Below are 24770 nucleotides of genomic sequence, written 5' to 3' on the forward strand. Positions count from 1 at the left end.
TCAAAATTGAAGCTCATTTTCATTCTCATCCAAACTTGCAGCTGCAGTTATTCCAAAGTTAAATCTGATCATGCTGGTCCAGAAACCACCACTGTATCTGTATCATTAGTATCAAGATGCTAACACTATTTAGTGGTGTAAAACTTGATTAAACGGTAAATCCTTTATCACTAGATACAAAATACGTCTATAATACACTACTGGACAGAGGTCAGGCACACATAACTGGTAATTATTATAACTGAGGTTCAATATATGCAATTATTTTATTTTCACAAGAGCATGGATCTTACCCATTTCAATAACATAGAAAGATTACAATAGTAGCATATACTGTTGCATCACAATAGTAATGTAATCTTATGGTAAGGCATCAGTGGTGCAATGCATATGCTCTCGGGAGTGCTGGTACTTGGGAGTCCTGTCAGTGGGGTAAGTTACCCATAAAATAAGCAAAACGACAGCCAATTGACATCTTAGTTCCAGTGCAGCGTCTGGAACTGTTCATTCTTGCGGTTACCTGTGCTGGACATTCAGTGGCAATTTGCCAGCTCCAACTCCAATCGTGGGCTAAACCCTAATTTATTCCAGGTCCTAATATTCAATTCAAAGCACTGAAAGATTCTGTGCTCTACTAATACAATAACTATTTGTTATGGACGGAAAATTATCCGACAAAGCAGGAACGTGGTATCAGAGAAAATGTACCCGCGACAAGAATGAGACTAGACCACGGATCACAGGATTACACTTGTTTATTGGTGGCATAAATGACACTTCATTGCGGAAAGCGGCTTAGCTTAACTATCCACGGCTGTGCAACTGCCCTTTTCCCGATACAAGCAATACTTATCAACGTGTGGTTAATCCCACTCCCACACGACTCATACGGGGCCAGGAACAGGTGTGATGAAGCACCCACGCCAGCGAACGCGGTCTTCACCTGGGATGTTTCGTCCCCACCTGGGGTTCCTTCTGGTCTTGCTAGTTGTTGTCTTTCTCCACGGACTGCATATCGTCCTCTCCCTGTCTTCTGCTGCACCTCACAGCCCCTGGCCCCTTATATATATCCCCCCACACTCTACAAAGTCATGCTGACTTCTTAGAACAATGACATCCTGTACAATGCCTCTACATGCCTACATGGACAAGGACATCCTGTACAATGCCTCTACATGCCTACATGGTACAGTTACCACAGCGACAATATAGGACGCATTGCGGTTGACGAGCTGGGACCGATTGCATTGTCACATTTCCTGGCCCGACGCCATCCGTTCTGCTACATTAACAACCCACTACCCCACCAAATACCACACGCTCAGTGGATACTTATAACAACTCATTAACCTCTCAAGTCCCACATTCTTTTCCTACAATACACTCCACCCCATTGGTACCGACTCGTCAACGGCGGCGAGGGGTTACACAACGTTGAATAACCTGCGTAATCACAAAAACACATAAAGCCACAAAAATTATTAACAGAATAACAAACACGAACCATTGTACAATAGTATGAAAACAGACAATCATTCGCGTTTAGTCAGGCGTTCTGTATTTAAACATTCCACCCGATCATGCCCTTCCACAGCCACCCAACGGATGTTCCCCTGGGCCACAGCAATGATCTCCCCCGGGAGGCGTTCACCTGTAGGATAACGGACCCATACCTGTTGTCCTACAACAGACACCATTTTTTCTTCCTCGTCTTCCTCCATGTCAATGCCGGCCTGATTACCATCAGGGGGAAACAGACGTTCCAGCGGGGTGCCCCCCTTCCCCACCCGTTGGTTTAACCGGTCCACTGCCTGTTGCAGCACAATACACCAGCCCTTAAGCGTATGGCTGGGAGTCAACAACCGGATCTGCTCCTTTAGCAGTCCGTTCATCCGCTCCATTAGTCCTGAGGCTTGTGGATAATAAGGTATGTGAAACACCCAGTATATCCCATGGGCCACTGCCCAGTCGGCTACCTGTCCTCCGGTGAAATGGGACCCATTATCTGATTGTATTTCTTCCGGGATACCATAGTGGGATATCAAGTAGTCAAGTCCGGCCACAGTGGAATCTTGATCCGCTCTGGCACTGGGGCGGGCCAACACCACCCCTGGTTTATGTGTCTACCATGACCAAACAATACTTCTTCCCCCGACATTCAGGCATGGGCCCAATATAGTCCACTTGCCATACCCGGGCGGGGGCTTTCCCACGTTTTATTGCAGCAGGAGGGCCTTGCATCACCCGACGGGGTTTTACCTCCTGACAGGTAGGGCAAGTATGCACCAGCTCCTTCACCGTGTCACCTGTTAGGGCAATCCCATGCCGCAGAGCCCACTCCCGAGTACCCTTTTCTCCTCTATGTCCACTCTGTTCATGGGCCCAGCGACCCAGAGCCAGCACGTCCGTCTTTCGGATCGCGGCTAACATGTCTACATGCTCATTATGAGCGGCCGTTTCAGTGGGCCGCTTATCATGGGCATCCACATGCCATACTGTTAGGGTCCGTGTCAGCGCAGCTGCCCACAACTTCTTCCATAGCTCCTGTCCCCATATGGGCTTACCGTGCACTGTCCAGTCGTTCCGTTGCCAATCAGGCATCCACACGGTCAGTCCATTGGCTACGGCCCACGAATCTGTATATAAATACACAGCAGTGTCCACAGCACCAGGACCCATAGCATCAGATTCCAAATTATTATGATCCAGAGGCAAAGTGACTGCCACCAATTCAGCGAGCTGGCTGGAGCCGGCCGTACCCTCGGAGACAAAGGCAGCGCTTGTTGTACAGCTAGCTTAGCGTCTTCAAACGACTTCTGTTGTTCTTCGCCCCACTCAAAGGGGGCCTTTTTCCGGGTGTCCACATAGAGAGGGCGCAGGAGGCCGGACAGGTGCGGAATATGCCTCCGCCAGTAACCTAGCAACCCGAGGAATCGTTGCGTATCCGTCTTGTTAGAGGGGGTGGCAATATTAATTATTTTCTGCCGCACTTTTTCCGGAATGACTTGCTCTCCCGCATGCCACTGAATGCCCAGGAAAACTACTGATTGACTTGGTCCCTGGACTTTAGCGGGGTTAACTGCCCAGCCCCGTTGTGTGAGGTATGCGGTTAGGGATTCCAGGGCCTCTTGTACTGTGTCCATATCACAGCCCTGAACCATAATATCATCAATATAATGGTGTATAATAATACTGGGTATGGTAGTGAATTCTGCCAGGTCTCGGGCTATCAATCCATGGCATACGGTGGGAGAGTGGAGATAACCCTGAGGTAGTCGGGTAAATGTATACTGTCGCCCCTTCCAAGTGAAGGCAAATTGATCCTGCGATTCGGGGCTAATAGGAATACTAAAGAAGGCATTGGCCAGGTCAATCACAGCATACCAACTCCCGTTCTCCTGCGCGGCGATATTTTCAATAATAGTTACTATGTCCGGAACGGCCGCCGCCAATGGGGGAGCCACTCTATTCAACCGGCGGTAGTCGACCGTCATTCGCCACGAGCCGTCTGGCTTCTGTACTGGCCATATTGGGCTATTAAACGGGGAAGTGGCTGGTCGCACAATGCCTTCCTGGACCAAAGCCTGTACCGTCTCGGTTATGGCATCATGCCCCCCAGGAATGCGGTATTGGGGAACGCTGACCGGAGAGAGAGGAGCAGGGATGTGGACCAGTTCCCACCTTGCCTTTCCCACAATTACTCTAGTAGCCCTTATCCCAAAAGTGAACGTGCCCCTTGTGGTCTGTAACTGTAACCCTCTTAAGATGTTCATACCTAGTATACATTCTTCCGTGGGGGCCACCAGTACCCGCCGCACCACCGGGGTATGATGGCCAATAGTGAGGCGGACCGAAATCTCTCGGGCCCGCGTCAGAGCTCCTCCCATACCCTCAATGTGGTACGGAGGCCTTTTCCACTTGTCTGGATTGCCCGGTATTACCGTATGTTCAGCCCCAGTATCAACCAAGGCTAGATGGCGCTGGTCATTCCCCTTTCCCCAGTGGACTATTACAGGTATATAAGGCCTGGGGTCACCCTTTATCCACTCTGTGGTGATGTGATACACCAGGGCGACCCCGCCAACCTCCTATTCTTTACATGGCACTGGTGCCTTCCATTTAGCCGCCTCCTCCTGCAATGTTTTACGCACCAGCTGTTGCACATCGTCCAAGCTGGGATAAAGGGAAGGGGACGACTTGCTCACATCATTACGCTTCAGACCCGGTCCTCCCTCCACCTTTCCCTTCACTTTGGTCTTATACAATGCATGCAGGACAGAGGTGGGCTTACCATCTATCTCTTCCTTACGGACACCTGCCTGCAACAGTGAGAGGAACAGTTCTCGCCTACTCGGTCCTGGCGGTCCCTCTTTCTTCTGCCGATCCGTAGACACGGGCCGAGCCCGGCTACGGGGGGTGACTATTTCAGACAATGTCTGCATGGCCCCTATAACACGGGCGATAGGGCTCCCGATCAAGGGCCCCGTTATTGATAACACAACTCCCCGTACTGCGGGAGCCGTTGAGCGGACCAGGCGGGTCTGCATACCAGCGGTGAAGAGTTCATCCTCTGGCCCTCCCCCATGGGCCCACTGGGCCAGCCGATGGGCATATAGGGCAGCCGCCAGGGCTTGCTGCCGCAGCACCTGTGCTCCTTCCTCCCCCGTCTCCCAATCCGCAACTTTATGGTCCCAATCCATAGCGGAAGGGAAGACTCTATGGGCGGCTGCAGTAATCGTATAGAACAAATAATCAGTGTCGACGCTCCGACCCCGCAACTCTTGGTTAAGGCGAGGGTCTGTAGCTAACGTCCCCATACCTACCAACTCCTCCGGAGTTAGATAGATATGCCCCCCTCCTTCTTCCCATATCCGTAATAACCAAGCCGCCAAAGGTTCCGATGGTTTCTGCCGGAACCTCTGGCCCATCCCGGACAATTCCTTCATGGTGTAATCCTTATATTGTACCTGCCTCCGACCCGCGTTTAGGGCCTCTCCCGGTCTTACCCGCGCATCGCCCTCGGCCTGAGCATAGTCAGATTCAAAATCGTCTCCCTCCGCCTCGTCCTGAGGGGTAGGATAAGTATACGTGGTGACCATTGCCGGCCAGGCTTGGGCTTGGGCGGTATCCTCTCCCTGGCCATTGCCCGGGAGAAGTGGATAAGATGGTTGATCCGGATATCGGTTGTCATCATCATACCAGATATCACCATCCCAGGTATCAATGTCATCCCCTTGTGCTAACATTGCCCTTACTCGGGCGGGATCCGGGGACATAGATCCCTTTTGCTTATACAATTGGTGTTTCAATTGGAGGGCCCTACATGCCAATTTGACCCCCGTTTCTTCCAGTTCAGAAGCCCGATTCTGACTGGTGCGCACTACTTCGCCCATCATAGCACACCTCTGTTGCATGGCTTCAACTTCCTCCCTTAATTCACCCAATTCCTTCTTCTTAGCAGATAATACTCCTGATTGATGCCTCAGGGCTGTGGCCAGCAGCCAAAAAGCATCCGTCAGGGACCCCTTTTGCTTCGGAAAATTCAGCTCTCGCAATAACCGTGCCACACTTTCCCCGATAGGGGTTTCCCGTGGTAGCAGGCGATCCTCCCAGCTGAGAGGAGAGCCCAACTGAGACAATGTATTTGCCAGCATCCCGAACCCGGCCGAATTATCCGTCCAGCCGGGAATAAGGAACTGTTCGGGAGTGGCCTCCTTCTTGCGGCGGAACAAATTCATCCTGATACCCTGCTCGCAGCGCCAATTGTTATGGACGGAAAATTATCCGACAAAGCAGGAACGTGGTATCAGAGAAAATGTACCCGCGACAAGAATGAGACTAGACCACGGATCACAGGATTACACTTGTTTATCGGTAGCATAAATGACACTTCATTGCGGAAAGCGGCTTAGCTTAACTATCCACTGCTGTGCAACTGCCCTTTTCCCGATACAAGCAATACTTATCAACGTGTGGTTAATCCCACTCCCACACGACTCATACGGGGCCAGGAACAGGTGTGATGAAGCACCCACGCCAGCGAACGCGGTCTTCACCTGGGATGTTTCGTCCCCACCTGGGGTTCCTTCTGGTCTTGCTAGTTGTTGTCTTTCTCCACGGACTGCATATCGTCCTCTCCCTGTCTTCTGCTGCACCTCACAGCCCCTGGCCCCTTATATATATCCCCCCACACTCTACAAAGTCATGCTGACTTCTTAGAACAATGACATCCTGTACAATGCCTCTACATGCCTACATGGACAAGGACATCCTGTACAATGCCTCTACATGCCTACATGGTACAGTTACCACAGCGACAATATAGGACGCATTGCGGTTGACGAGCTGGGACCGATTGCATTGTCACATTTCCTGGCCCGACGCCATCCGTTCTGCTACATTAACAACCCACTACCCCACCAAATACCACACGCTCAGTGGATACTTATAACAACCCATTAACTTCTCAAGTCCCACATTCTTTTCCTACAATACACTCCACCCCATTGGTACCGACTCGTCAACGGCGGCGAGGGGTTACACAACGTTGAATAACCTGCGTAATCACAAAAACACATAAAGCCACAAAAATTATTAACAGAATAACAAACACGAACCATTGTACAATAGTATGAAAACAGACAATCATTCGCGTTTAGTCAGGCGTTCTGTATTTAAACATTCCACCCGATCATGCTCTTCCACAGCCACCCAACGGATGTTCCCCTGGGCCACAGCAATGATCTCCCCCGGGAGGCGTTCACCTGTAGGATAACGGACCCATACCTGTTGTCCTACAACAGACACCATTTTTTCTTCCTCGTCTTCCTCCATGTCAATGCCGGCCTGATTACCATCAGGGGGAAACAGACGTTCCAGCGGGGTGCCCCCCTTCCCCACCCGTTGGTTTAACCGGTCCACTGCCTGTTGCAGCACAATACACCAGCCCTTAAGCGTATGGCTGGGAGTCAACAACCGGATCTGCTCCTTTAGCAGTCCGTTCATCCGCTCCACTAGTCCTGAGGCTTGTGGATAATAAGGTATGTGAAACACCCAGTATATCCCATGGGCCACTGCCCAGTCGGCTACTTGTCCTCCGGTGAAATGGGACCCATTATCTGATTGTATTTCTTCCGGGATACCATAGTGGGATATCAAGTAGTCAAGTCCGGCCACAGTGGAATCTTGATCCGCTCTGGCACTGGGGCGGGCCAACACCACCCCTGGTTTATGTGTCTACCATGACCAAACAATACTTCTTCCCCCGACATTCAGGCATGGGCCCAATATAGTCCACTTGCCATACCCGGGCGGGGGCTTTCCCACGTTTTATTGCAGCAGGAGGGCCTTGCATCACCCGACGGGGTTTTACCTCCTGACAGGTAGGGCAAGTATGCACCAGCTCCTTCACCGTGTCACCTGTTAGAGCAATCCCATGCCGCAGAGCCCACTCCCGAGTACCCTTTTCTCCTCTATGTCCACTCTGTTCATGGGCCCAGCGACCCAGAGCCAGCACGTCCGTCTTTCGGATCGCGGCTAACATGTCTACATGCTCATTATGAGCGGCCGTTTCAGTGGGCCGCTTATCATGGGCATCCACATGCCATACTGTTAGGGTCCGTGTCAGCGCAGCTGCCCACAACTTCTTCCATAGCTCCTGTCCCCATATGGGCTTACCGTGCACTGTCCAGTCGTTCCGTTGCCAATCAGGCATCCACACGGTCAGTCCATTGGCTACGGCCCACGAATCTGTATATAAATACACAGCTGTGTCCACAGCACCAGGACCCATAGCATCAGATTCCAAATTATTATGATCCAGAGGCAAAGTGACTGCCACCAATTCAGCGAGCTGGCTGGAGCCGGCCGTACCCTCGGAGACAAAGGCAGCGCTTGTTGTACAGCTAGCTTAGCGTCTTCAAACGACTTCTGTTGTTCTTCGCCCCACTCAAAGGGGGCCTTTTTCCGGGTGTCCACATAGAGAGGGCGCAGGAGGCCGGACAGGTGCGGAATATGCCTCCGCCAGTAACCTAGCAACCCGAGGAATCGTTGCGTATCCGTCTTGTTAGAGGGGGTGGCAATATTAATTATTTTCTGCCGCACCTTTTCCGGAATGACTTGCTCTCCCGCATGCCACTGAATGCCCAGGAAAACTACTGATTGACTTGGTCCCTGGACTTTAGCGGGGTTAACTGCCCAGCCCCGTTGTGTGAGGTATGCGGTTAGGGATTCCAGGGCCTCTTGTACTGTGTCCATATCACAGCCCTGAACCATAATATCATCAATATAATGGTGTATAATAATACTGGGTATGGTAGTGAATTCTGCCAGGTCTCGGGCTATCAATCCATGGCATACGGTGGGAGAGTGGAGATAACCCTGAGGTAGTCGGGTAAATGTATACTGTCGCCCCTTCCAAGTGAAGGCAAATTGATCCTGCGATTCGGGGCTAATAGGAATACTAAAGAAGGCATTGGCCAGGTCAATCACAGCATACCAACTCCCGTTCTCCTGCGCGGCGATATTTTCAATAATAGTTACTATGTCCGGAACGGCCGCCGCCAATGGGGGAGCCACTCTATTCAACCGGCGGTAGTCGACCGTCATTCGCCACGAGCCGTCTGGCTTCTGTACTGGCCATATTGGGCTATTAAACGGGGAAGTGGCTGGTCGCACAATGCCTTCCTGGACCAAAGCCTGTACCATCTCGGTTATGGCATCATGCCCCCCAGGAATGCGGTATTGGGGAACGCTGACCGGAGAGAGAGGAGCGGGGATGTGGACCGGTTCCCACCTTGCCTTTCCCACAATTACTCTAGTAGCCCTTATCCCAAAAGTGAACGCGCCCCTTGTGGTCTGTAACTGTAACCCTCTTAAGATGTTCATACCTAGTATACATTCTTCCGTGGGGGCCACCAGTACCCGCCGCACCACCGGGGTATGATGGCCAATAGTGAGGCGGACCGAAATCTCTCGGGCCCGCGTCAGAGCTCCTCCCATACCCTCAATGTGGTACGGAGGCCCTTTCCACTTGTCTGGATTGCCCGGTATTACCGTATGTTCAGCCCCAGTATCAACCAAGGCTAGATGGCGCTGGTCATTCCCCTTTCCCCAGTGGACTATTACAGGTATATAAGGCCTGGGGTCACCCTTTATCCACTCTGTGGTGATGTGATACACCAGGGCGACCCCGCCAACCTCCTATTCTTTACATGGCACTGGTGCCTTCCATTTAGCCGCCTCCTCCTGCAATGTTTTACGCACCAGCTGTTGCACATCGTCCAAGCTGGGATAAAGGGAAGGGGACGACTTGCTCACATCATTACGCTTCAGACCCGGTCCTCCCTCCACCTTTCCCTTCACTTTGGTCTTATACAATGCATGCAGGACAGAGGTGGGCTTACCATCTATCTCTTCCTTACGGACACCTGCCTGCAACAGTGAGAGGAACAGTTCTCGCCTACTCGGTCCTGGCGGTCCCTCTTTCTTCTGCCGATCCGTAGACACGGGCCGAGCCCGGCTACGGGGGGTGGCTATTTCAGACAATGTCTGCATGGCCCCTATAACACGGGCGATAGGGCTCCCGATCAAGGGCCCCGTTATTGATAACACAACTCCCCGTACTGCGGGAGCCGTTGAGCGGACCAGGCGGGTCTGCATACCAGCGGTGAAGAGTTCATCCTCTGGCCCTCCCCCATGGGCCCACTGGGCCAGCCGATGGGCATATAGGGCAGCCGCCAGGGCTTGCTGCCGCAGCACCTGTGCTCCTTCCTCCCCCGTCTCCCAATCCGCAACTTTATGGTCCCAATCCATAGCGGAAGGGAAGACTCTATGGGCGGCTGCAGTAATCGTATAGAACAAATAATCAGTGTCGACGCTCCGACCCCGCAACTCTTGGTTAAGGCGAGGGTCTGTAGCTAACGTCCCCATACCTACCAACTCCTCCGGAGTTAGATAGATATGCCCCCCTCCTTCTTCCCATATCCGTAATAACCAAGCCGCCAAAGGTTCCGATGGTTTCTGCCGGAACCTCTGGCCCATCCTGGACAATTCCTTCATGGTGTAATCCTTATATTGTACCTGCCTCCGACCCGCGTTTAGGGCCTCTCCCGGTCTTACCCGCGCATCGCCCTCGGCCTGAGCATAGTCAGATTCAAAATCGTCTCCCTCCGCCTCGTCCTGAGGGGTAGGATAAGTATACGTGGTGACCATTGCCGGCCGGGCTTGGGCTTGGGCGGTATCCTCTCCCTGGCCATTGCCCGGGAGAAGTGGATAAGATGGTTGATCCGGATATCGGTTGTCATCATCATACCAGATATCACCATCCCAGGTATCAATGTCATCCCCTTGTGCTAACATTGCCCTTACTCGGGCGGGATCCGGGGACGTAGATCCCTTTTGCTTATACAACTGGTGTTTCAATTGGAGGGCCCTACATGCCAATTTGACCCCCGTTACTTCCAGTTCAGAAGCCCGATTCTGACTGGTGCGCACTACTTCGCCCATCATAGCACACCTCTGTTGCATGGCTTCAACTTCCTCCCTTAATTCACCCAATTCCTTCTTCTTAGCAGATAATACTCCTGATTGATGCCTCAGGGCTGTGGCCAGCAGCCAAAAAGCATCCGTCAGGGACCCCTTTTGCTTCGGAAAATTCAGCTCTCGCAATAACCGTGCCACACTTTCCCCGATAGGGGTTTCCCGTGGTAGCAGGCGATCCTCCCAACTGAGAGGAGAGCCCAACTGGGACAATGTATTTGCCAGCATCCCGAACCCGGCCGAATTATCCGTCCAGCCGGGAATAAGGAACTGTTCGGGAGTGGCCTCCTTCTTGCGGCGGAACAAATTCATCCTGATACCCTGCTCGCAGCGCCAATTGTTATGGACGGAAAATTATCCGACAAAGCAGGAACGTGGTATCAGAGAAAATGTACCCGCGACAAGAATGAGACTAGACCACGGATCACAGGATTACACTTGTTTATTGGTAGCATAAATGACACTTCATTGCGGAAAGCGGCTTAGCTTAACTATCCACTGCTGTGCAACTGCCCTTTTCCCGATACAAGCAATACTTATCAACGTGTGGTTAATCCCACTCCCACACGACTCATACGGGGCCAGGAACAGGTGTGATGAAGCACCCACGCCAGCGAACGCGGTCTTCACCTGGGATGTTTCGTCCCCACCTGGGGTTCCTTCTGGTCTTGCTAGTTGTTGTCTTTCTCCACGGACTGCATATCGTCCTCTCCCTGTCTTCTGCTGCACCTCACAGCCCCTGGCCCCTTATATATATCCCCCCACACTCTACAAAGTCATGCTGACTTCTTAGAACAATGACATCCTGTACAATGCCTCTACATGCCTACATGGACAAGGACATCCTGTACAATGCCTCTACATGCCTACATGGTACAGTTACCACAGCGACAATATAGGACGCATTGCGGTTGACGAGCTGGGACCGATTGCATTGTCACATTTCCTGGCCCGACGCCATCCGTTCTGCTACGTTAACAACCCACTACCCCACCAAATACCACACGCTCAGTGGATACTTATAACAACCCATTAACCTCTCAAGTCCCACATTCTTTTCCTACAATACACTATTACAAAAATTTATTTATTAAAATAACTACGATATATAGAACCTATATTCTAGGGTTACGTTCTTGCAAAGTAACTGGATTCAAAGAGATCATTGATGTTTTTTGTTATGAATGCAGAACCTGATGATATTTTGCAACAAGGGTGGGGTACTACAGGCGGTGGGACAGGAGAAGCTTAGCAGAATGACTCAACCGATGCAGTAGCAACACAGCTAAGGTCAGCTTCAAAATCCCCTAATCCTTTGATCCACCATGTCTGTGACTGACAAGGTAATCAGATGCAGACTTGTCAAGAGAGTATACAGATTTGGAGGGATATATCCTTCCAGGAAGACTTTCTCATTCCTGCTTTGCATCGTCGAGAAAGATCAATGCCAATTTTAATTATACTTGAACTCTGTTTAGTCTACATTTAGGAGAAAAACTACAAGTTGCTAGTTTGTATGGTTACAACAAACATCAAACAGAGAAGTTATACTGTTAGATATTATACAAGCTCTGCTCTTTGAACATTTGTATTTAAAATTATCACCATGAATATGTCACACCTAGAAATTGTACATAATACCTAAACCTGACTTCAAAACATTTATTAACTATACACAAGCAAAGGGTGATCAATATGTGACCAGGTCCAATGTGATTCAAGAAATGACAATGTTAAATATGCGATAAAACCACTTGGATGATGCCTGCCTTAAAGTCAAGTAGAGATGTCCTCCTAAGTACTCTGTGGTGACACTTGTGGATTTACCCCCACACACGGTCGTGTTAGTTGTTAATGCAAATGAGGTATTACACTGTATGTTTTGATATACATGTGATAAATAAATAAATCTGAATCTGAATGTTGAAACATCTATTTTCCAAGTCTACACTGGCAGCACTCCCCAGCCTTTTCTCTGCAACATTGAGACTGCATTGGTGCTGCTTCCTACACCCATATTTCAAATTCATCAACTTTGCCTCCATTTCCACACTTTCCTTAAATTTACTTTGTACATATCGAACGTTTCTCTCCCTTTTCTCTATTCCACTGTCTCCCTACCTGGAAACAGACTACGCACTGACAATTTTTACAAACATACTGACTCTTACAGTTACCTTGACTATACCTCTTCTCACCCTGAAACTTGATTTGTGACTTACTCCCTGTGGATCGCCGCCTGTTTTAGAATTTGATTTAAAAGTTTTATAATTAATCCCATTACATGCACTGTTCAGGGATAGAGTGTTTTTATGAAAGAGTTTAATATTCAGTCTAAAGTGAAGTACTTAAGTGGCATTGTTCACTGATATGAGAAAAAATGGCCAAGGGAGACTGGAAAATTAGTTTAAAAGATTTGTCAGAAATTTTATAAGGGAAATTAGATTGAAAAAGATTGCCAGTGGATAAAGATGTTCAAACATTTAATTAAATACTTCTTAGCTTTCAAAGTACATTCAAAGTACATTTATTATTATCATCAAAGTATGTATCCAATCTACAACCCTGGAATTCATCTTCCTCACAAACAATCACAAAACAAAGAAAAACCATGGAACCAACCCATTCAAAGGAAAACATCAAACCCTTCTCCTCAACACACAAAAAAAATTATGCAAATTGCAACAAAAACAGAGCGAAAACAGAATATAGAACACAAAATCAAAAGGCAACACAAAGTACTCTGCAGATGCTGGGGTCAAAGCAACACACACAACACGCTGAAGGAACACAGCAGGTCGGGCAGCATCCGTGGAAACGAGCAGTCAACGTTTCGGGTCGAGACCCTTCGTCAGGACTGAAGAGGGAGGGGTCAGGGGCCCTATAAAGAAGGTGGGCGGAGGGTGGGAAGGAGAAGACTGGTAGGTGCCAGGTGAAAAACCAGTAAGAAGAAAGATCAAGGGGTGGGGGAGGGGAATCAGGGAGAGGATAGGCAGGAAAGGTGAAGAAGGAATGTAAAGGGAAAACACTATGGGTAGTAGAAGAAGGCAGAACCATGAGGGAGGTGATAGGCAGCTGGAGAAGGAGGAGGCAAAGGGAAAATGGGATGGGGGAAGGGAGGGGGAGGGAATTACCATAAGTTGGAGAATTAGATGTTCATACCAAGGGGCTGGAGACTACCCAGACAGTATATGAGGTGTTGCTCCTCCAACCCGAGTTTGGCCTCATCATGGCAGTAGAGGAGGCCATGTATGGACATATCCGACTGAGAATGTGAAGCAGAGTTGAAGTGGGTGGCAACCGGGAGATCCTGTCTGTTGTGGTGGATGAAGCGGAGGTGCTCGGCGAAGCGGTCTCCCAATCCTTTCAGTTTGGTTCAATTCAGTGTTCGCTATCTGTCCACTGCCCTGATTCAAAAATCACCCAAAAGTGGTAACAAAAAGAATAACCACAACTAGAGCTAGAAATTATCATACAAACTGAATTAGAGTCCAAATCTACAATCTGCGTCGATTAAACCTTGCTCTGTCACCATCCACTGGCAGCAGTGAGGGAGAGAGAGATAATTTGAACGCAAGGACCTTCACTTGGGAGCAGCGAGCTAGATGGATTGAAAGACCGCCATACATAGACAGCTTCTCCGGCAGCGGCAAGCAAGAGGCTGGGAAATTCTACTGAGACATAAAATCTAGGCTGCAAAAGTTATTTGAGGCAATGGCTTTAGTTTAAAAAATAAGGAACACCAAAACATTAAAAAAATATTGCAAGTCCTTATAAAGAAGAGAGTAGTAAAGTGAATGTGATCATTAGAATAAGGAGAAATTGTGGAGAAAATGGAAATAACTGATAAGTTAAAACTAAAAGGTTTAAAAGTAAAATGGGAAAAAGACGTCTAATGAGGATTTTCATCTTTTAAGCATTAATTGAACAAAACACAACTGGAGAAATCAATGAGATTATAAACCATTAAATATTTGGGCCCTGTGGTATACACATTAGCATTCTAAAGGAGGAGGCTGTAACAGTGGGTACAGTGGCAATCATCTACCAAATTCCCTAAGTTCTGGAACTGTCCCAACGAATTTTAAAGTTTAATTACCATTAGCAGATCCTAAAGGTGTAGTTAAATCAGGATACACACCACTAACTTGGTGGGTGCATTCCTGGGAATAAGATAACGCACAAATGCAAAAATACAAACTGTTCGAGGAACACAGCAGTCAGGCAGCATCTATGGAGGGAAAGAGACAGCAAATGTTTCAGAATGCAACTCTTCATCTCCAGCCCATGCTGCCTGACTCATTCAGATCCTCCAGCAGTTAATTTGGTGCTCCAGATTCCAGCATCTGTAGTCCCTCATGTCTCTAAGGCATGGTTCTGTGAGGTGATTGATGAACTTTGTCTTCATGAATGCTCTATCCAGTTAGCAACCAACAAGGATGAAGAAAATCAAAAATTGTTAAGTCTCAAATGTTCTAACTGGCGTAGCAAGGTGAAGAGATAGGTTATATGGAAATTCAGGGTTAATTATGGATATCACTCACTCACCAAGAACATGCCTCTGGTTAAGCAAACCTTTCTGCTACTGCCTATTTCAACATTTGACAGGGTCTGGATGTAGAGAGCCAAACTGCAGCATCAGAGTACAACAGAAAATCGGCCAAAGAAACTCCAGAAACTCCAGCTTCCAGTTTGCATGCAGCATAAAGATTGGACCACATTGCGTCACGCTCCTACATGAAAGTATGCCTACTTATTGACTAAGTGGAGGGGACACCCTGACCTCAGAAGCAAAGTACAGTCAATAAAACAGTGCAAGCTCTTGGCCAAGCTTGCACAACTGGAAGTGACTGTTCTAGGAAAGACATCACTAAACAGGAAAGACATCACTAAACCAGAGATGGGGTTGCCACAGGAATGAGGGCTAATCGAAGAAGTTGGGCAGGCACAAACTTTATTCTGTGGAATGTAGGAGACTAAGGGGTGGCCTTATGACAGTGTATAAAATCATAAGGGATATAGAAAGGGTGAATGCACATAGACTTGCTCCCCAGGGAAGGGGATCTATGAACTAGAGGGCACAGATTTAAGGTAAGTGTTGAAAGGTTTAAAAGGGACCTGCGCGGCAACTTCTTCATGCAAAAGAATGGACTAGTTGGTTGAAGTTCGTACATGACAACATTTAAAATACATTTGGGTAGGGGAATGAACAGCAAGGGTTTAGTCAGAAATGGGCCTAATGTAGACAAACGAGGCTAGCATGGTTGGCATGAATAAGTTGGGCTGAAGGGCCTACTTCTATGCAGCCAAGTTTGAAGCCCAGTTCATGCCCAGTTAGATATGTTTAAAGGTGGAAAGTTTACCAAAGATGGGGTTGTTTATTTACAGAAAAAATTTCTACGCTTATTTTGCATCTCAAAACTATATATTTTCAGAAGAACGTGGAAGAATCTTTTCTTTGTTACATCTATTTCTTCACTTGAAAATATTGAGAGCTGCCTTATTAATTGTGTTATGGTATGAATGTATTTGCTGATAAATCGTTGGTAGTTCAGTATCATAGATCATTGCTCGCCAGGTACATAAAGGAGTATTTTTTTCAGTAAGGGAAGCTGTATATTCAGTATATTATTCTGGTTATTCAGACTTAGATATCAGAAAAATTGGTGCTGGAAACCTTTTTACTTTTTAAGAAAATTCTACCTTTCAAAAAGTATTAAAACTTAAAAGTAATGGCAGATCCAACATAAGCTTAACTGAACATAATCATTCTACGGGTATGTATCTAAATGAGATTCAAAACATTCATTGATAAACTTCAGATCAGATAACAAATACTGAATGGACACACAATTATCCTGGTCTCCTTTGATTCACTGAAGTTGTTAATAATAATTTAACTAATGGAGGATGAACTGATATGAAAGCACCAAGAATGGAAAAATCTCCAGATCATGGTGGAGACATCCCAGTCTCTCACGGGCCATTAAGCACTTCCACAAGGAATGCTGCCACAAGACCCCCACCATCTTGAAGAGTCATAGAGCTATAGAAAAATACAGCGCAGAAACAGGCCCTTCAGCCCATCTAGTCCATGTCAAATCCATTCAAACAACCTCCTCCCATCAGGCTGCACTGGGACCACAGCCCTCCATACCCCTACTATCCATCTATCTATCCAAAGTTCCCTTAAGTGTTGAAATTGAGCTCTCATGCACCACTTGTGCCGAAAGCTCATTCCACCCACTCACAACTCTCAGAGTGAAGAAGGTTCCCCTCATGTTGGCTTTAAACCTTTTATCTTTCTCCCTTAACTCATGACCTCCAGTTGTAATTCCACCCAACCTCAGTGGAAAAAGCCTGCTTACATTTACCCTATCTATACCCCTCATAATTTTGAACACCCCTATCAAATCTCCTCTCAACCTTCTACATTCTAAAGAATAGCCCTAACTTATTCAATCTTTCCTTATAACTCAGGTCCTCCAGACCCAGCAACATCCTTATAAATTTTCTCTGTACTCTTTCAACTTTATTAACATCTTTCCTGTAGATAGGTGACCAAAACTGCACACAATACTCCATAGAAAGTCTCACCAATATCTTACACAACTTTAACATAACTTCCCATCTCCTGTACTCCATACATTGACTTATAAAGGGCAACGTGCAAAAAGCTTTTACGAGCCTATCTAACTGTGATACCACTTACAACAAACTATGGATCTGTATTCTCAGATCCCCTTGTTCTTCCACAATCCTCAGTGGACTACCATTCACTGTAAGACCTACCTGTTTTGTCTTACTGAAGTGCAAAACCTTGCACTTGTCTGCATTAAATTCCATCTGCCATTTTTCAGCCCATTTTTCTAACTGATACAAATCCTTCTGCAAGCCATGTTAGCCTTTCTCGCTACCCACTACACCCCCAGTCTTGGTGTCATCTATGAATTTACTGACCCAGTGAACCACATTATCATCCAGATCATTGATATAGATGCCAAACGACAAAGGACCCAGCACCGATCCCTGCGGCACACCACTAGTCACAGGCCTTCACTCAGAGAGGCAACCCTCTACTACCACTCTCTGGCTTCTCCCACAAAGCCAACAACAATTCCAATTTAATACCTCATCCTGAATGCCGAGCAATTAAACCTTCTTGACCAGCCTCCCATGTGGGACCTTGTCAAATGCCTTACTAAAGTTCACGTAGACAACATCCACTGCCTTGCTTTCAACAGCTTTCCTGGTAATTTCCTCAAAAACCTCTTTAAGTTTGAACATAATAAGAACATAAGAAATAGGAGCAGGAGTAGGCCATCTGGCCCATCGAGCCTGCCCCACCAGTCAATAAGATCATGGTTGACCTGTCCATAAACTCAGTTCCATCTACTTGCCTTCTCTCCATAACCCTTAATTCCCTTACTATGTAAAAACCTATCTAACTGTATCTTAAATATATTTAGTGAAGAAGCCTCAACTGCTTCCCTGGGCAGAGAATTCCACAGATTCACCACTCTCTGGGAAAAACGGTTTCTCCTAATCTCTGTCCTAAATCTACTCCCCTGAATCTTGAGGCAATGTCCCCTAGTTCTAGTCTCACCAACCAATGGAAACAACTTTCCTACTTCTATCTTATCTATCCCTTCCAAAATTTTGTATGTTCCTATAAGATCCCCTCTCATTCTTCTGAATTCCAGAGAGTATAGTCCCAGGCAACTCATTCTCTCCTCATAGGCTAACCCCCTTATCTCTGGGATCAACCTGGTGAACCTCCTCTGCACTGCCTCCAAAGCCAGTATATCCTTCCTCAAGTATGGAGACCAGAACTGCACACAGTACTCCAGGTGTGGCCTCACCAGTACCCTGTATAGTTGCAGCATGACCTCCCTGCTCTTGCCCTACTATGCACAAAGCTACGTTGACTATCCTTAATCAGTCCATTTCTATCCAAATACTTATGTATCTGGTCCCTCAGGATACCTCCTAATAACTTTCCCACAAATAATGTCATACTCACTGGCCTATAATTTCCTGGTTTATGTTTAGAGCATTTTTTTAAACAGTGGAACAACTTTGGCTATCCTCCAATCCTCTGGTACCTCTCCTGTCACTAAGAACATTTTAAATATCTCCATGAGGGCCCTGGCAATTTCTGCACCTGCCCCCCATAGAGCTGGAAGAAGCACCCTATCAGGCACAGGGGAGTTATTCACCCTGATTTGCCTCAGGGTAGCAAACATCTCTTCCTCTGTAACCTGTATAGGGTTCATGAAGTTGATGCCACTTTGCTTCACTTCTATAGACTCTGCAACCATTTCCCAAGTAAATACAGACGCAGAGAATTCATTTGAGATCGCCCCCATCTGTTTTTGGTTCCACACATAGATTACTGTTCTAATTTTCCGGAGGACCAATTTTGTCCCTTGCAATCCTTTTGCTCTTGGCATATCTGTAGCACTCCTTTGGATTCTCCTTCACCTTGTCCGCTAGAGCAACTTCACGCCTTCCTTCAGCCCTCCTGATTTCTTTCTTAAGTGTTCTTTTGCATTTGTTGTACTCCAGAAGCAGCTCATTTGTTTTCATTTGCCTCTACTTGCTATATACCTTTTTGCTCTTAACCAGGACTCAATACTTTTGAAAAACAAGGTTCCCTACACCTGTTATCTTTACCTCTTATTCTGACAGGCACATGCAAGCTTTGTACTTGCAGAATTTAATTTTTCAAGGCCTCCCACTTTTCAAGTACACTTTTTCCAGAAAACAGCCTGTCCCAATGCACACCATGCTCTCTTCTCAATACTGCCACTGGGCAAGAGATACAGGATCCATAGGTCCCACACTACCAGGTTCAGGAACAATTATTACCTTATAACCATCAGGCTCCTGAACCAGCCTCAATTCTGAACTGAATCCACAATCTTTAAACCCAATTTCAAGCACCCTACAACTCATGATCTCAGTATCATTTATTTATTCATTTTTTATTTCCACAATCTGTCTTCTTTTCCACACTGGTTGCTTCACTAATGTACCGATTTTCATTAATTCTTCTGTATTTCCTTATTTTTCTGTAAACGCCTGCACAGAAATGAACCTCAAAGTAATATAAGGTTATATATATGTAACTTGATAATGAATCTACCTTGAATTTTTAACTTTGATCAGACTTTGGGATGTGCAAGGAGATTGGAACACATGCAGTTACAGACCGAACAAGCAAATTCTAAGACTGGTAGTATCAGAGATTAACATTAAATTAGATTGCTAGAGCTGTGAGACATCAACTCCATCAGCTGCAGCACCACGCTACCTAATTTACACTTCATGCAGGTCAAGACCTTGACCCATTGAATCCATTCTCAGCTGAAATTCTGCCTTATTTGAGATTTGTAATTCAGTCAGAAAAGAGCAAGTCGATTCCACTGCATATTTGGCATGACCTCCCTTTGCTCCTGAAATTTCCTTCCTTAGTGCTTGTAACAGGGCTCATCAGTCTGCAGAATTATGAGATGTGAAGATGCTTAAGAAAATACAGTTCAATCAACCTCAGTGCAATGAGAAACAGGGCTAATATTTCAGGTTGAAAATTCTTTACCAGAACTGGGGAAGATTTGCTGAGTATTTCCAACATATTCTGTGCTTAGTTCAGATTTCTAGCATCTGTGGTGTTTTTTCTTCTTCATTAAAACAATGCTTGTACTCCTTTGAATCACTTAATCTTTCCAGTTGGAAGGGGAAATTCAGCCAATTCTGCTATGCCAGGTTCAGAAACCTTTTTCCAATTATGCGAAGATCCCTTCTCCAAAACACAGATTTGTATACCTCTGATTTGCAACACATGAACCAGGAATTTCCAGACCACATCCTTTCAAACAAGCTTCTTTATTAGATTTGATTAGTCTTACATCCTTATACTCAACAGGCCAATGATTGGATTAATTATACCTATGTGCATATTATCAAACTATTAGCCTAATTCAAGGAACAGGGTTATTTTAGAAGATTGGTGGATTTCTTGAACATCTATAGACCACAGTATACTGAATTACAATGAATTCCTATTTTTATTCCTGTGATTGTTGTTGGCATTGCACCAGGTTCTAAGGAAAACTGTTTAGTGATTTGTCTTAACCCATACCCTTGATGATTTGACACTTAAATTGTACAATTAATGTTTGACATCTACGATAGAATACAAGTATTTAATCACTACCTACTTAAGTCAGAATACTTCTTAATTAGGGTTTGTGAAGAAATGTTGCACTGCAATGGCATATTGAAAACAAAGTTATGACTGTGCTAACAGGTTTTTTTCCAAGTTCTATAAGATTTCAACATCTCCTCTATCAAGGTTAGAAGTGCAAGGTCTTACTAAGAAGAAAACTTACAGTTCAAATTATATGAGTAAGGCATGTATCAGAATTATAACACAATTCTAAGAACTACAAACAGTGACCCAGTTATGTTTCTCACTGTGTTATAAATCCTTTCTTTTATTTTTCAGAATTTGTTTCAACTCCAGTTACATTTTGGACAATATCCCATGTCACACATTTTAGATTTGCTACAGCTTGCAAGTGTGATTGAATATTGCTTCTTCCCATGTCCTGCCCTAAAGTAGCTTTGCTATTAGGTCCAGAATACAAGAGCAGGGAGGTGATGCTGAGGCTTTATAAGGCACCGATGAGGTCTCACCTTGAGTATTGTGAACAGTTTTGGGCTCCTCCTTTAAGATAAAATGTGGTAGCATTGGAGAGGATTCAGAGGAGGTTCACAAGGATGATTCCGGGAATGAAGGGTTATCATACGAGGAACATTTGATGGCTCTGGGTCTGTACTCGCTGGAATTCAGAAGGATGAGGGGAGATCTCATTGAAACCTTTCAAATGTTGAAAGGCCTAGACAGGGTAGATGTGGAAAGAATGTTTCCTGTGTTGGGGGAGTCTAGGACAAGAGGGCATAGCCTCAGGATAGAGGGGCATCCATTTAAAACAGAGATGCAGAGAAGTTTCTTTAGCCAGAGGGAGGTGAACTTGTGGAAGTTATTAACACAGACAGCTGTTGAGGCCAGGTCGTTGGGTGTATTTAAGGCAGAGCTTGATAGGTTCTTGATTGGGCGTGGCATCAAAGGTTACAGGGAGTGGGGCTGAGGAGGGAAATAAAGGATCAGCCATGATTAAATGGTGTAACAACTCGATGGGCCAAATGGCCTAATTCTGCTCCTATGTCTTATGGTCTTGTATTACCATTTAAACAGGAGCAATTCTTTTGTTTCGCCTTTTTATCTTTTAATGTTTCATGTGACTTCCTGGCTTCATTCCCTGGTCCCATCAGTCACAATGTTCTGGTAAACCTCCCTGCTCAAGCTCAATGTCAAGTTTTCTGCACCACTGCATAACTGACAGAAAATAGAGAGAAACTAGCAGGAGAATCGATGTGTCAGTGTAATAGATGTGCCAGCAGAGTAGGTGAGCCAGTAGAATAGGTGTGTCAGTGTTACAACCATCATAAATATCAGGAAGATCTTTCAAATGCTACAATGTTTTACAATCCCTTGTATTTTCTTACAAGGATAACCAGTGTTAAATATTAATTTAACAAACAATGTTAAAATTGCAAAAGGTTTCTATAAGAAAGCATATGTTTGGCACAGCCTCTTATCTGGAAGAATAAATTAAGTGTGATATTGGAGCCCTGACAAGCTGAAGGACTATTTGGCACATGCACAGGACTCCTCTCCCTATAACAGACTGACTGTCGGTAAAAGTGGAGCGGACTACGTCCACTCCATACAATGTCCTGGGCAGACACGGGCAAAGATTCTGCCTAATGAGACTGGGCCAACGTGATCTGACCCAAGACTTGAATTCATGACCTTTCATCTGAACTGGGAAAATAAGAGTGTGGAAAATTGGGTGTGGAGGGTGGGCTGGAGGATTCTGACAGTAATAGATTCAAGGTGAAAGTAGGAAGGAGATGCTCCCACTTAAGAAGGGTCCTCAAGAAGGCTTTCAGCCCAAAATGGCAACTGTTTATTCATTTCCATAGATACTGAGTGACCTGCTGAGTTTTCCAGCATTTTTTGAGTGTTGCTTCATATTTCCAGCATCTGCAGAATTTCTCATGTTAAAGACTTAAGAACAATGTTATTTTACATTCTTCACTGTCTTTCCATTTTTAAAACTCAGGTCAGGGTGATAAACCATAGCATGCCTACTCATAACTTTCTGATGATGCATTCAAGTAGAGAATTCACAAAGTGATTGATTGACATGAATCAATACATACAAGGAAGATCCAATTTTATATGCAGGCTGAATAATTGCAGTCAATTTCAAACCCACACCTAGTGATTCATACTCCAAGTTCATCCGCATATTCAGTTGTACAATTATCTCATGCATTACTAATTCTGCTAGTTTTATTTAAATAAGGGGAGTCCTGTTATTAATGTAATGTACTTGACAAGATAAGTGAAGAGACTAAGCATGAGAATAAAGACATAGAAAAAGGAAAAAGAACTATCTCCTAGGGAACCAAGTGTTTCTACTGATTAAATTATTTGAATTCAACATATTTGCAATAAAGGAGCCAAAAGCTGGAGTTGTCAAAGCTGGATGAAATCCAGCTGTGAGATTTTCAGACTTGAACTGTTTACCTTCCTTATTGTAATGCACCAGAAATATAATCATTGTGTGCTAAAATTTTCCAAGGGCATCCTGAATTAATCACGTTGTTTTCTGATTCACAAGGTTAAATGTTCTATTTGCCTGCTCTTTACATACAGTCACCTGCTGGGAGCAATTATCACTAAGTAATATATGCTGCTATGATGTTCAGGTTTTTACATTGATGCAATCAGTTGCAATCAAAGGAGTTACTGATATCTCTCAGAACTAATAATATGTCTAGTATTTTCCTCCTTTTAGAATGTAAAAGGGAATTGTTATACTGTACTATAGTTAAAGAACTAATTATTGATCTCTGAAGTTGCATAAAGCAGTTAATGGAAGATTACTTCAATAATCAAATGCTTTCAGTTGGAGCCTTGCTCAAAGGGAATAGGAGTAGAAGAATTGTTGGTAATACTTTAGCCTTATCTACAGCCCACATGCCTGTTGCATACAGCTTTCCTGGCAAGAGAATGAAATTGCTGAATTAGCTTACGATCCTTTCACAACATCCAGCACAGATGTTGCCGCAGGAGTGTGCATTCACCATCTTTGGGTGACTCTTTACTTTGAAAATGCATGAAATTGACTTTGATTTCATAATAAGTGAAAACACAGAAGCTTTCAGATTGGGACAGTATTGTACCAGAGGAAATGAGGCTCTATAGATTGAAGAGAATATAGCCTTATACACTCAGAGGCCACGTTATTAGGTATGCCTGCTCATTAATGCAAATATCTATTCAGGTAGTCATGGGGCAGCAACTCAATCCATAAAATAATGCAGATGTGGTCAAGAAGTTTAGATGTTGCTCAGATCAAACATCATAGTGCAGAAGAAATGTGCTGTCAGTGACTTTGACTGTGGAATGATTGTTGCTGCTAGACATGGTGATTTGAGTACCTCAAAAATTGCTGATTTCCTGGTACATTCACACACAATGCTGCAAAAAAAAAATCCAGTGAGTAATAGTTCTGTGGACAGAAGCACCTTGCTAATAAGAGAGGTCAGAGGAGAATGGCCAGACTGGTTCAAGCTGACAGGAAGGTGACAGTAACTCAAATAACCCTCTGTTACAACAGTGGTGTGCAGAAGAGCATCTATGAATGCACAAGACATTGAACCTTGAAGTGGATGGGGTAATGTATTTAATATTTCCGTAATATTTGAGTAATACTGTAAATGCATTGCTTGATTAAGCATTCCTAGTTTACATAATTCATTATGGGTTGTACGTAAGATGTAATGTTGAGATTTGATAAAACACTGGTGAGGCTTCACTTGGAGTATTGTGAGCAGTCTTGGCTCCCTTAACTTAGAAAGGATGTGCTGAACCTGGAGAGGGTTTAAAGGAGGCTCACGAAAATGATTCTGGGATTGAGAGGCTTGTCATATGAGAAGCGTTTGTTGGCTCTGGGCCTCTATTCACCGGGATTCAGAAGAATGAGGGGTGACTTCATTGAAACCTATCAAATGGTGAAAGGCCGTGATAGAGTGGATGTGGAGAGGATGTTTCCTACGATGGGAGAGTCTAAGACCAGGGGACACATCCT

The 24770-nt window shown here is 45.6% G+C and overlaps 2 protein-coding genes across 7 annotated transcripts in view; both read right to left on the minus strand.

Moving 5' to 3' along the window:
* slc6a2 (solute carrier family 6 member 2) overlaps window positions 1-24770 on the minus strand; it is a 162692-nt gene that overhangs the window by 83092 nt on the left and 54830 nt on the right. The gene's annotated exons all lie outside the window — the stretch shown is intronic.
* On the minus strand, window positions 738-5738 carry LOC140740634 (Friend virus susceptibility protein 1-like). 2 transcript variants are annotated; one of them, XM_073069974.1, is made up of 2 exons: window positions 2565-5738; window positions 738-1443 (listed from the first exon to the last, which is right to left on the minus strand). In XM_073069974.1, exon 1 carries the CDS (start codon window positions 5736-5738, stop codon window positions 4089-4091), a length of 1650 nt encoding a protein of 549 aa, XP_072926075.1. In that variant the 3' UTR covers window positions 738-1443; window positions 2565-4088. The 2 variants fall into 2 exon arrangements, with proteins under 2 accessions (XP_072926075.1, XP_072926076.1); XM_073069975.1 differs by having other exon boundaries at window positions 1674-5738.

This window comes from Hemitrygon akajei, chromosome 17 (genome assembly GCF_048418815.1).
Source record: "Hemitrygon akajei chromosome 17, sHemAka1.3, whole genome shotgun sequence".
Lineage (NCBI taxonomy): Eukaryota > Metazoa > Chordata > Chondrichthyes > Myliobatiformes > Dasyatidae > Hemitrygon > Hemitrygon akajei.